Source organism: Zingiber officinale, chromosome 4B, assembly GCF_018446385.1.
Source record: "Zingiber officinale cultivar Zhangliang chromosome 4B, Zo_v1.1, whole genome shotgun sequence".
In the NCBI taxonomy this organism is placed as follows: Eukaryota; Viridiplantae; Streptophyta; class Magnoliopsida; order Zingiberales; family Zingiberaceae; genus Zingiber; species Zingiber officinale.
In genome coordinates this window covers 4235429-4249270 of record NC_055993.1, presented here as the reverse complement: position 1 = coordinate 4249270, position 13842 = coordinate 4235429, and the positions used below count along the sequence as shown (strand labels likewise).

The window sequence follows — 13842 nt, the reverse complement described above, 5'->3', positions numbered from 1 at the left end:
ATACTTACATATAGAGTTATTTTGATAAAAGATACGCTGGGACGCTATTTTAACTTTTTTTCTGGAAAAAAAAATCTTTTGAGAAGGATTTGCACAATTTGGGGAATTTGTGGTGTTATTTTGATTTTTCTCTACAAAATATATAATTTAAGCTTTGTTTTTATGGGAAAAGAAGGGCGTGCAATGACCTATTGATTATTGGACTGTTGGAGATTGGGCTGTAGGTCATGAAGGCCTGTAGGACGCTGCAAGTACCCAGTGTCTAATTAATCTTACTATTTTCTTAAGAATATGGAGCTTTAATAATTAATTTTGATAAAATTTAAAATTAAATTATATTAATTTTTTTTATTTTCTCATTTAAAATAATTTTAAAAACTTATTAGTAATTTTTTATTATTATTTTATATAAAAAATATATATGATCATAGTTTTCTTCCGTCTCACGTCTTAAAATTAATAAGACCATGAGTAAAGAATGTTTTATAAATATCTTGTACTAGCATGTTAGAAAATATATCTTTCTTGATTTTTTTTTTTTTTGCTAAGATCCAATATAATATTAAATTTGATCATGTCTGAAATCTACGAAGACGTGTGTTGGCTCCTGTGAACGATGCTCCTTGTTGAAGATAACCTCCTGAAGATCTGGAAGAAGCCCTTCACGACCCTACGCATAGCGAGACAAACTAACAAAGCGTTAGTGACCTAAGACCGGGGCGGAGATCCCTGGTTAAGCCCTCCGACGCTCAAGTCAGTTTCTCTCTTAAAGGTGCAAGAAAGGAAAAAGAAGAACAGTAACTAAAGTGAAACAGAGTTTAGATGATAGAACTTGTGTACCTTGCCAATAGAGAGGATCCCCTTTTTATACTACCTCACGTAACCTCCGTAGTCGTGAAGTGGTCCTCGGTTCATTAGGGTTTGTTAGGAGATGAAGTCATCTTCTATACTTCATGCAATAATATCCTTTAAGAAATCTTTTCTATACCCCAAATGTACTCATTTTGTCGTTGATGACTTGTATTTATAATGAGGACACGTCATTATAACCGAAGAAGCTTTTAGAAGATATTTTCCGCCAAATATTCTGTTGGGCATGTCTCGGCTAGTCGTTCAAGCCGGTTATATATTAAGAATATCTTCTGTCGAGCATGTTCCGTTCAGGAATATATTATAAGGCTAAGTGAATTTATGCTCGGGCGGGCTTTTCCCGACCGAGTTTATATGAGCACGTGGATGCTCCCTCGACCTTCGATTGACTGGTAGTGTACTAACAGTTGTCCATAAGGTTATATGTCCATAGGAATATATTATAAATATCATGTACTAGCAGTAGTATATGAATACGTGGGTGCTCACTCAACCTTCGGTCGACCGGTAACATGTTGAGAATCTCTTATGAGGTTAAATGTCTTTATGCTCAAGCGGGCTTTGCCCGGCCAAGCATATATATGCACGCAGGTGCTCACTCGGCCTGTGGTCAGTCGGTAATATGTTGAAAATTATATATAAGGCTAAATGTCTTTTATGCTCGGGCAAGCTTTGATCGGTCGAGCATATATGAGCATATGGGTGCTCGTTCGACCTGCAGTCGACCGATAATATGCTGAGAATCTTATATAAGACTAAATATCATTATGCTCAAGCGGGTTTTGTCCGGTCGAGCATATAGGAGCACGTGGGTGCTCGCTCGGCCTGCGGTTGACCGGTAATATGTTGAAAAATATATATAAGGCTAAATAACTTTATGCTCGGGCAGGTCTTGCTCTGCTGAATATATATATGAGCACGTAGGTGCTTGCTCGGCCTTTATTCTACCTGCTATATATCTTTCCTATCTTTCTTGACCTAAACTTCTCCTTTACTCGCCAGACCGATCTATCATAATCCGTATCAAAATTAATTTTTTTTTATAAGAAAGAGTCCGTTATAGTAGTGAGTATAACCCACACTTACTCCGTCCAAGTTATGAACTTGGCTACTAATTTATGAATTAGTGGTTTCGTGAATTAATAAAGTCACTCTTTTCGACTTAAAGCTTTGCCAAAGTTCCAATAATATAAGAGTGAAAAACAATCTTATCTTTTCTTAAACTCCACATAAAACTTAATTACGTTCCTTAACATTGTATGAATGAATTTGATATATTCCACCGCGCGTGCATCACGGGAAAAAACACCCTAAGTGTTCCACCATTTAAGTGCCGTACGTGTATCGACCCATTTTATTTGTTGTTTAGTTTTAAATTACAATTTGTTTTTTTTTAAATCACGTTTGCAAGTACGTGCAATATAATAATGATAATAATAATCATATATTTGCACAATTCATCCGTAATTTCAAACTCATACATCAAAAGTTTTGAATTGGTTTGATAAGAGATCTTCACGTAGGTTTCATTAATTGTATTGTATCTAATCGAGTCAATTGAATTGAATGGTAGAACATATCCTATGGAATGCAATTTCTTTTCCCATGTTAGGTTATACTTTACTTATCGATTTCTATTTGTTTCTTTAATATTTACATTAAATTTGTATATGAAGATTGATATTAAAAATAATAAATTAAGATACAAGTTTCATAGATTCATAACAATCATTTAATGCTTTTCCCGTTTTCAATAAAATTTTAAAAATATAAGACATGGTATATATATATATATATATATATATATATATATATATAGAGTTTTGTTACTGTGCGCGACCGCACAGTGCGCGACTGTGCGCGTCGCGCACAGTAACAGCGCTTTTTTTTGTTTTTTTTGAATTTTAAAAATTCAATATTTCTTTATTTAAAATTTAATATATAGATATATCCCCTAAACACATTACAATATTCAATAAATACTTAAATTAATTTTATTTTAATTTTTTTTTTAAACCAAACACTATAACCTAATTAGAAAGCCTAAACCCTATAGTTAAAATCTAAAAAAAAAAATAGTTTTAACACTATACCCAAAGCCTGAACCCTATAAATAAAATCGTAAAGAAATTTTTTAATTATTTTTTAATTTAAAAATTAAAAAAAATTTAAAAAAAACAAAAAAAATTTGATACTGCGCGCGACGCGCACAGTCGCGCACTGTGCCGTCGCGCGCAGTATCAAATCTGTATATATATATATATATATATATACATATATATATATATAATACTTATTAGTAATTTTTTAAAATGATTTTTTATATAAAAAATATATAGTTTAATCCCGGATCTTAAGATTAACAATACCATATGAGTAGAGAAACTTCTATAAATACTAGTATGATATTAGAAAGTATATCTTTCTCCACCTTTGGCTAAGATTATTTATTTTTATCATTTTAATATTTAATATAAAAAATTAAATTAATATATATATATATACTCTAAAATGACCTAGATTAAAATTTTCTCAATAAATCATGCCACATTGGTACTATTTTTACAAAAATATATTTCTTTTTAAAAATAATTTTATAAATATTGAAAATCTATAACCCCAAAGAACTTAAACTCCAATTAACTTGATTTTAAACATTAGGAAATGTTATTAGTTTCATTTGTCTACTATTTCTAATAAATTATGCATTCATTACGCATTGATATAAGAAGGCTTTTAAAAGAAGGGTAAACCACATGACATTTTTTTATTTTGAAACTCTAAGTGCAATTAGAGTAGATTATTTGTTTCAAGTAATTTTCTTTAAGTTGAATGGCACACCCTCAATTTTGTAGTGCGGCGAGTAGGGATGACAATTTCATCCGAATTTGATGGATAATTCGACATCCGACCCGAATAGAGGAGGATATAGAGGGAATTTTTATACCCAATTATAATAAATGGGTATTCGGTTATGGGTATTTCGGGTATAGGTATAGAGGCGGATGTGGTAAAATCCTATTCATATCCTACCCGATATTCGATACCCGATATATTTATTTATTTATTTATTTATTTATTTATAAGCCTCATTTTTTATTGAGAAAGAAAAAATTTTAGCCCGTTTTCTGTCTTAGAAAAAAAAAATTTAGTTTGTCTCTTTATTCTGTTATCAACACGCATCTCATCTTTTTTTCCACGGAAAATGTTCACCCGATCAAAGGAACGCGAGACGAGGAAGAGCTGACAAGTACATTGAAATATTTTTTAAAAATGAGAATGGTAGGGAATAATAGGATGATGGGTAAGATATGGGTACCCGAAACTCCGACGGGTATGAGGATGAGTATGAAAGTTAAATACCCGATGAGTATGGAGATGGGTATGAATATAGATATAATAAATGAGAATAGATATAAATAATATAAAATTCTATCTAAATCCTACCCATTGTCATCCCTAACGATGAGAGGGTGCTGCTAATATGAAATTTCTAACTCCGTCCTTTCTCAAAGGTTTCTTAAAATTCTTAATTTTGAATATCTTTCCAAAATTTGTGCGCTCTTAAATGTTCATTTTTCTTTCATTTATTATGAGATACGATAAATATTTATATACATATTTGTATGCGAAAAATTGATCATTGAGTTAATGACCAATTTAATTCTATTTATGTAAGCTTTAATTTTTCATCGATTTTATTCCTTAATTTTATTAAATTAATTTTATTAAATTAATTTTAATTTTGTGTTATCATTGAGCACGCTACCCTTTCTTTTTATAGCGGATCGAACGGGGACCGAGAAAGGATCGAAGACGAAGAGGCCGCCGAGCCCTCCCTCTCCGCCCCTCTCCCTCTTCCTCTCCTTCGTTCCATGGAATTCCCGCCCTTGCGTTGGTTTCTCTGTCCCAATCATCCTCTACGCCGCCCGAATTAGCAATCGCAGAAAAAAGGGGGATTTTTTGGGGTTCATTTGGAAGTGCATTGGTGGTGCTCTTGGATTGTTCTATCAGAAGGAAATCAGGTGGCCGCATCGGGTGGTTTCCCTTTGTGCGTGGGGAAGTCGATTTTTTCCTCAAAAGATTGGATTTTGGCTTGTTCTTGTTTAGAGTTCGAGTTAATTTTTCCTTCTTTTGGTTAATCCGTCCATTTTTCTTGGTCGAGACGTCGTCTTCGAGTTAGAATCGGCGGTGTTTCGGTTTCTGATTCGTTGTGTTAGGTTGCATTGAGAGGAAAGTTGATTTGGGCGGAAACACCCGTTTTGCTATGAATCGGATTTAGCTGTTCTCATGAATGGAAGGCGGAGCTCTTTGGTCTCAAGGGATGTGCCGCTTACAGAGAACAGCCGGTTCTAATTGCTTGGAGGAGAGGCAGATTAGTCCGAAGCCTGAGGTGGAAGCTTCGAGGGTGCAGAAGCTGAAGAGCTCGATGGTGTCGAGGCCCAAGATCAAGCTTTGGATGGTGCGATTGACGACGGCGGTGTTGCTTTGGACCTGCGTCCTCCAGCTTATGGCAATTGGGGAGATTTGGGGGCCGAGGCTATTGAAAGGGTGGCCATCCTGCTTCACTCCGGTTAATGAATCCTCTCCGGTGGTCGTCGTCTACAAAGCTGTTCTGCCCCCCAAAAGTGAGTTCTTCATGCTCATCTATTGCTGTTTGTGTTCATTTTCTGATCTTTGTTCGATATCTGTTGTATTTAACAATCATCTTAGAATTAGATTAATAACAAGTGTGATCTTTTTAGGAATCTACAGGAACAATGGATACTTGATGGTTTCATGCAATGGTGGACTTAATCAAATGAGAGCAGCGGTGAGGTCTTCATTGAGATTAATCAATGTATTGTTATTGCTAATCTAAAACTGGTCTCATAAAGATCCTCATTGTTGAAAATTTTTCGTCTAGATCTGCGACATGGTTGCTATTGCGAGACATTTGAATGTAACACTCATAGTGCCAGAGCTAGACAAGACCTCCTTCTGGAGTGACCCTAGGTATGTTTTAACTTTGTCAGGATTTGGGGTTATTGCAGGTTATATATGTGTTAAACACAGTTCCTATTATTCTAGTGAATTCCAAGATATATTCGATGTCGATCATTTTATAACTTCATTGAGAGATGAAGTTCGGATATTGAAGGAACTTCCTCTGAGGTTAAAGGCAAGGGTTGATCGAGGACTGGTTTATTCGATGCCGCCTGTTAGTTGGTCTGATATTTCGTATTACGAAAATCAGGTTGGTAATCTTCTACGAGGCTACTGAAATCATGTCAAGTGAATGATCTTTTTGTTAGTAAAATTGATGTCGTGTTTGTATTGAAACCAGATTCTTCCTTTGATACAAAAGTTCAAGGTTGTCCATTTGAATAGAACCGATGCCCGGCTTGCTAATAATGGTCTTCCGCCAGAAATACAGAGATTGCGCTGCAAAGTGAACTATGCCTCACTTAGATTCACCCCTCAAATTGAAGAATTGGGCAGACGGATAATTAGAATTCTGCGGCAGCAAGGTCCTTTTATGGTTCTGCATTTGCGGTATGAAATGGATATGTTGGCATTCTCTGGGTGCACCCAAGGTTGTACTCCTGAGGAAGCAGATGACTTGACTAGAATGAGGTGCAAAATGAAACTTTTTCGATATTCTTTTTTCCGCCCTAGTTTTTGTTATTGCATTATGATTAGCTAGATTTTTCTTTCTCGATTAGATATGCATATCCCTGGTGGAAAGAGAAGGTCATCGACTCTGATATGAAAAGGAAAGATGGTCTCTGCCCTCTAACACCGGAAGAGACCACTTTGGTACTGAGAGCGTTCGGTATCGATAGCAATTTTCAAATACATATCGCAGCTGGAGAAATATTTGGCGGAGAAAGGAGAATGCAGGCTCTTTCCGCGGCTTATCCTAAAGTGGTCGGTATTAATCGCAGGCATTCGAATTCAATTGTTTATGTCTGCCATATTCAGTTGTTCCAATCTGTTACTTGTTCCGATATGAATAGGTAAAAAAGGAAACTCTATTGGGACCTTCGTATCTTCGATACTTTCAGAATCACTCATCCCAAATGGCCGCGTTAGATTACTTAGTTTCTTTAGAGAGCGATATCTTTGTTCCTACATATGATGGTAACATGGCTAAAGTTCTTGAAGGTCATCGCAGGTAGAGTGCACTTAATCCTTTACTATTGGCTTTTCATTTAATTATCTTGGATAACAAAATTAAGCATACTTTCAGGTATCTCGGGTTCAAGAAGACAATTCTATTGGACAGGAAGCTGCTGGTCGATCTGATAGATCAGTACACCAATGGCGCCTTGAGTTGGGATGAATTATCTTCGTCAGTGAAGGCAACTCATGCTGAACGCATGGGTGGCCCTAGCCGGAGAGTGGTGATTCCCGACAGGCCTAAGGAAGAGGACTACTTCTATGCAAATCCCCAAGAGTGTCTCCCACAGCCTGATAAACCATGGACTTCGTGAATCCATTTCAGGGGCACGATACTCTTAAACTCTTAGAAGAAGAAAATAGCTATTTATTCAACAGATGGGAATGGCAGGCAGTTTTCCTAGTGTTCCCAGGATGCCGAAATGAAAGCAAATGTATTTTTCAATCATTACAATACAATAGCTTTATTCATATTTCATACCATTCAAATAATCTTCATTCATGTATAGAAGAGTTAAGACAAAAGTGAACAGAGAGAGAGAGAGGGGGATGAAAGAATGATGTAAATCTGAATGTGAATAACATGAGATTGTAATTGAGAGATTACGATGTTGTATGAATGTAGGTTGGTGGGAAGACCCTCTCCTGAAAATTGTCATGAAATATCACTTGTCTTGAACACTAATGGCTGCATTAATTAGTTGGATGATGAGGAGTTTTAATATATTGATTGGTCTGCAATACTAGAGCTTTGTATTTGATGTAGAAGTCTATAGTGGGCAACTATGGACAGGTCAACAAGCATGATAGAGTTTTGCTTTACTGGAAACATCCTTGGAGCCCACCACCTCTTTATGGAGGTTGGTGAAAGGCCCTGTTATTTCAGTGTGGATATGATTGGCTACTGTCCAATATTAAATGTCCTTGCGAGCATGCTTAACATGCACTTCCACCAATTCTAGGAAAATTTATATTGCCACTCAAACTTACAACAAGAATCATTCCACTATAACTCCACACACCCAACTCAACAGCCTTCATGAGGTCCAGATAGAATCAATGTAACAGCATCATTCATGAGGTCCAGATAGAATCAATGTAACAGCATCAGAGGCAAGAAATTGAGCACTAACTGTTTTCTAGCTTACTCCTCTTGGGTGCTTTGGATTGCTCAATGCTGTTCCCTACACTGCTATAATCAAATCTTTTGCATCCTAAAGCAAAACCAAAAGAGCATTTAGAAACATAATATTTTTGAAATTTTAAATTGTAGAATGGTATAATTGCTTATTGCGGTTGGAACCTCACCTTTAAAAGTAGAAGTTGCGGATGTAGCAGTAGTTCTATTCAGTGCTCGCTTTCCAAGATTAATCTGCACGCTTATACCAGCATGAGACAGATCCACACCAGAGCTTTGCAATGCCTGAGCTAGCGTATTCAACAACCTGTTATTGATTAAGCCATGCCAAAATCACCAAGCTTTGTCCATAAGAACTTTAAGACAAAAAAAAAAGCGCCGGCAGACAACTTGTACACACCCATGAGAGTAGGTATTTGATATACTGATTGTGCCATCATCGATGATCAGTTGCTCCTGAAGTCTGAACCTCTCCTTGTCCATTTTATCAGTGAGTCTAGATGAAGTTATCAATGGTCGATCCTGCATGCTATCTTGATTTAGAATCAACTTTCGCTGTGGTTGAGCAATGCAATTTTCCTTTGGAACGTTGAACCACCTTGGTTGCAACCAATTCTGAGTGAAAGCCAGATTACTTGGACAAGTGGGGGCAAGTTCTGTTTTGTGAGAGATGCCAGCAATGATACCTGTTGTGGCAGAACTCTGCTTGGCTGATGGAGGAATTGTAACTGGAACAATACCATCGATACAATCAGTTGAGAACAAATGTGGAGGATCAGGATCAGTTTTTATGACTTCATCTGGGATGGATAAACCGTTTGAAGTGGGTTGGCTGCTCTTCTGTTGTAAACATTAGCAACATAGTTATAGCATAGTGAGAAAGGAATTATATATATCACATATAGAAAATATCAGAACAGAGACTCTACCCAAGGCATTAACTTGGCAGCGTCCTGATTCCACGTTGAGGATGGTGCCTCGTACCTTTGTACCTTCTCTTGCAAGAAGCGAATGTATTCAATGACCTGAAGGAAATTTAATTTGATAAGAAATTGCTTAGGCTGGACGATTCCACAAAACAAAGAGGGGAGATATTCACAATCACAGCATGATATTGTATACCTCCATGAGAAATGATGCTTTATCCCTTTTTTGATCGCTATGGGGTATGATCTGCCTCATTATCTGAAATCTACTGATATGTCTAAGAATAATTAGCACTAATTATGGAAAAATTGACTTTGTTATGGTTTTGTTTAGACAACATATTCCTAAAGTGATTAATCAAAGAAATGACTTGCCTGTCATTAATTTTGGTTCTTCTTCTTTGTTCTGTAGCAGAATGCTTTGACCGTGGTGTATTCGGCCTTGGTTCATTTAAGCTACTCCCTCTACCATGTACTTTGATGGTCATATCTGTTGTTTAAATTAAACAAATTAAAGCGAGGAAAACAGATTAATTTAAGATGAGTTATTGAAACAAAGGAGGAACAGAGAGATGTGAGAACTACATGCCTGTATGGGAGGATGAGCATTTTCTCTTTCCCAAAACTTCATCATTGTCAACTTCCTTGTATGTCCCTTTCATTTCTGGAGTCAAGCGCCTATCTCAATGATTTCCCCTTGGCTTAGAAGATAAATCCTTTGTTTGTGCGCATAATAAAATTTTTTTGAAGAGTACCTTTGTGAGCTTGTCGCAGTAGTTGTAGCTGAGATGGCTCCAGTTCCATTGCCATGGGCAGCGTCAATGATGGGGGAAGGCCACTGTTCTGTGATAGAAGAAGAACAAATTACGAACATAGATTATTATTATCAAATGAAAGAGATGACCATCCTTCAAATCTATTACACAGAGCATGAGGAAAACAAAAGCCTAGAGCAACTCTATGCAGATAAAATCATTGTGTGAAAGAAAATCAAGACATAATATGTGTATGATCTGCCATCCAGTGTGCTTCAATAAAGACTAGGCCATCTCAGAGACTCCAAACAAGCCAGCAATTGCTACACAATTTCAATCAATCATTCCCTCCCTAACTTGCCGTGTCACAGAAAAAGATGCTTTCCGAGATTATCCAAGATGATCACAGTGTAGCTTGATCAGGAATCTTGCTTGTTTAGACATTGCATGTCAGCTTCTCCGTTTGGTGGTCTTGGCATCATTAACTTGTATTCACACAACATAGCATTTCTGGAAGTGGTGATTCCTCTACTCCAACACTGAATATATAGACTATGGATTGTCCAAGCTTCAGCCTCTTGAAAGCTTGGTCCCCTTCCTCAAACTGGTGCTTTGCCTGATATAAGGTATCTTGAAAGCTTATGAGCAAGCATGGAATTTGGCTTACTCCATCAAATGGAACCTCTGAAATTTATGGATAGACAGAAAGAATGGTGAAACATTTCTTCATAATAACCTTTTCTGAACTCTTTGCATCATGTGTGACTATCAAGGTGGTAATTCTCAGTTTGATTGCTAAAATCTAACTCTTGGGACTCCAATTCAATCAACTAGTAAGAATCTCTCAACTTTGGTACTTAACATCAGTTGATCCAGAGCCTTCAACATAAGCACATGGGGGACTTGGGTCTTTTGGAGGGTGGAACGAGGTAGGAATATTTTAACACATTTGACTGCCCGCTGGTGTGCCCATTTGATGCAGATTAAGAAATTTTGTAGTTGCTTGGTAATACTAATTTGGTAATTCTATTTTGATTTGGTAGTCAATTAATAATTCTTATTGCATTTCCTAGTTTGTTGAGTTATTTCTTAATTTTGTCCTATGAACATGCCTAGTTTTTCATGTAAAGGGTACTACTTTCAATTAATAAGAATTCTACTAGTTTCTCACACTTGTGAGATTCACATTCAACATGGTGCTTGCTACATCACCATTCTATCAGACAAGCAGGAACTTGGTGCTCGTTTTCACCTAGAAAAGCTAAACTTCTAGCTTGGTTTATAAACAAGAAAGATTATGCATTAAAATTATGCTGGGAAAGGAATTACGCTCCATGTCTTATATCCATGACAATTAGTCATAATCAGTTCATAAGAAATATCTCTTTCTTTTCTCAACTACCGTAATAACACAATCTGAATCATTGAAAATTAAGAAAGTAAAAGGGTGGATAAAACATTGTCAACCCAAGATCAATCTCCTGCAAGCGAGAGAAACTTTCACTTCCAAGTTGCCAGAACATTGAGATAAAGTCAATCTAGCTGTTGGATAATGTGATAGGTCTGAAATCATAAATGAAAACAACCCCACGTTAAGGTAGTAGAACAAATAAACCTTATTTCATATGCTAGGTTCATAGTGCCACTGTATAACACATTGAAGATGGATACCATCTCCACACAAAGTCCTCATAAAGGAAATCCCAATTCTCGAGATAAAATTCCAATGTGAATACATTAGATCTAGGAATTAAGCTAACCACGGCCTTTGATAGCAAACAAGGTTTATGGATACTTGAAAGATTTATTAAATCTTGAAGATCAACCCTTGGATGTGACTGGTGAACAGTATAGTTATTCACAATCAGGTTCAAGCAGCATGTTAGTTGTTTTATTAAATGACCCAAGGTGGTCCTGGTGCATGGGAGCAATTTTATCAGGTAGAAATAAATCTCTGATATGCCGGATGTTGATAAAAAAAAAATTCCTTGCCTCGCCATTTCCTACATCATATATAAACTTTGTGCTCTGTCACTATCCTCATCTTCTTACTGAAAGAGTTATATCCACCTTCCAAACTAGTAACACTAAAATCACTTGTAGTGTAGAATTCTGATGAATGATCAAACCTCTCAATTCCATCCTAAAATCACTGTGTAATTTAAGCTTGTCAATGACTATTTTCCAAATTTTTAGCCAAGTTATTAGATTAACTTTTACAAACAATTTGAAAGCCGGATAAAACTTTAATAGATAAGACATGCAGTTCGTCGTTGAAGAAATTAATGGACTGAGGAGGATTTGATGAAATTAATTTACCTCTGCACACGGCAGTTTTGTCGTCCCACACTCCGTAGGGAACACCAACGTAGGAACCGTAACTAGTAGTGGTACTCCAGCTGCCGTAATCGGGTTCGGGTTTCGCCTCCAACCCGATAGGCATCGCGACCCGCACCGGAGTAGTGTCAGGCTGCTGCGCGTCGCCCGTCCTCACCCTGGCGTCGCCGGAGTGGCCGGTGCAGGAAAGGACTACCCCGCCGGTAACTGCCTTCTCCGCCGCCATCTCCCCGCTTCTCCCTCCCCCTTGCTCTCGCCCATCATCCAGCGGCTGCAAAAAATCTCGGGTCTTCAAATAGAAACCTGATCATGCAAAAAAGAAAGGGTGACAAATCAGCTCCTGCTCTGATCTTGCTTTCGGTTGCAAAAAAAAAACATTAAAAAAAAAAGGGGAAACAAGGACAGATATTTTGAGTTGCGCTACAATTCCTTCCAGTTTTGAATTTGAAAAAAAAAAAAAATCGAACTCGAATTAGAAATAACAGTTCCTACAATCAAAACATATGAAATGAACCTAGCAAAAAGTAAACTAATTCAGATGTGAACAATTGAGTACCTTGAGAAGCAGACCTTGGATCTTCGGGTTCGAAAGAGGACTCCGCGGCGTAAAGCGAAAGGAAATCGTGCGTTACTTTCTTCTCTGTGCATTTGCCAAATTACAACAACTTGCCAACAAATACACACAAAACCGATTACAGTTCTCATAAATCCACAGCCTTACCTTCAAGCTCCATCGATTCCAACATATTTCCGTATATTCCACCAGATCGAAATGAACAACTCGGAGCAGAATCAATACGACAGAATTATGCACAAGCCCTAGTGGAGAAATCGCAGAATCCGAGCGCATTAAAGAGAGCAACAACACTAATCAACCGTCAAAATCAGCGAAAACAAGAGGAGGAGAGATTACAAGGCGGCTCCGCTTTCGCCTTCGGGACGCGAGGAACAAAGCTAGGGGGGGTCTCGACGCGCCGCTCCTCAACCCGCCTACCTTTCGTTTTCCTCCCTCGCTTTTTTAATCACTCTTCGTTTCCGTCGCCGAACGCCGTCTAACAAACGGCCGTCAGAGCGCCGTTAGCCCGCAGCGCCCGTACGAGACGAACTGACGCGCTGCCTCGCGTGGGGGTTTGCCATGCCGTGGGCGGTTGGCTGGTGGAGCCAGCGATCGTACCGCCGCGACGGCTCCACGTAGTCAGGCGGCCGTGAAAGAAGCGGATCACGTGCGGTACGGCGTTGACCAAATCACCAACGCGGAAGACGATGATTAGGCGCTAATCCCGATCCCACACGGAATAATGCCGAACTCGACGACGATTTCCAAGAGTTATTAATTTAATTAATCACGAAGACCATGACCCAGCAGAGCACTGAGCACGTGACAGTCACGGGGATCGCGCAGCAGCTCCTCGTCATGCACGTGATATGACAAGAGATGAGCAGCGGGGATTGCGGGTGGAGGCGGCTCTTCGCACGACAATATTTCTGCGTCGAACTTTCGTCTTTTTCCGAGGAAAAAAACAAATGCTGTAACGGTAGTGTTAATTTATTATTATTATTATTCAAATTTTATCCTCAGAAAATTATGTTTTCGGTGGGGTAACTGGTATTTTTTTCAATTTTAGTTCTTATATGGGTTAATTTATATTCCAAC

At 37.8% G+C, this 13842-nt stretch overlaps 2 protein-coding genes across 5 annotated transcripts; one reads left to right on the top strand and one right to left on the bottom strand.

Annotated features, from left to right (window-relative positions):
• The first annotated feature begins 4656 nt into the window (after positions 1-4656).
• Positions 4657-7713, top strand: LOC121974489 (rhamnogalacturonan I rhamnosyltransferase 1-like). 2 transcript variants are annotated; one of them, XM_042525577.1, is made up of 8 exons: positions 4657-5498; positions 5616-5683; positions 5777-5865; positions 5941-6106; positions 6197-6486; positions 6576-6780; positions 6870-7027; positions 7103-7713. In XM_042525577.1, the coding sequence occupies exons 1-8, from the start codon at positions 5165-5167 to the stop codon at positions 7344-7346; spliced, it is 1554 nt and encodes a 517-aa protein (XP_042381511.1). In that variant the 5' UTR covers positions 4657-5164; the 3' UTR covers positions 7347-7713. The 2 variants fall into 2 exon arrangements, with proteins under 2 accessions (XP_042381511.1, XP_042381510.1); XM_042525576.1 differs by having other exon boundaries at positions 5777-6106.
• Positions 7714-7974: 261 nt separating this feature from the next.
• LOC121974490 (transcription factor BIM2-like) lies at positions 7975-13229 on the bottom strand. 3 transcript variants are annotated; one of them, XM_042525581.1, is made up of 14 exons: positions 13102-13229; positions 12910-13007; positions 12745-12828; positions 12171-12491; positions 9852-9939; positions 9686-9774; positions 9472-9586; positions 9293-9365; positions 9100-9195; positions 8857-9010; positions 8769-8785; positions 8571-8692; positions 8341-8477; positions 7975-8246 (listed from the first exon to the last, which is right to left on the bottom strand). In XM_042525581.1, the coding sequence occupies exons 2-14, from the start codon at positions 12932-12934 to the stop codon at positions 8161-8163; spliced, it is 1407 nt and encodes a 468-aa protein (XP_042381515.1). In that variant the 5' UTR covers positions 12935-13007; positions 13102-13229; the 3' UTR covers positions 7975-8160. The 3 variants fall into 3 exon arrangements, with proteins under 3 accessions (XP_042381515.1, XP_042381512.1, XP_042381514.1); XM_042525578.1 differs by having other exon boundaries at positions 8571-9010; XM_042525580.1 differs by having other exon boundaries at positions 8571-9010; positions 9293-9362.
• Positions 13230-13842: the final 613 nt, after the last annotated feature.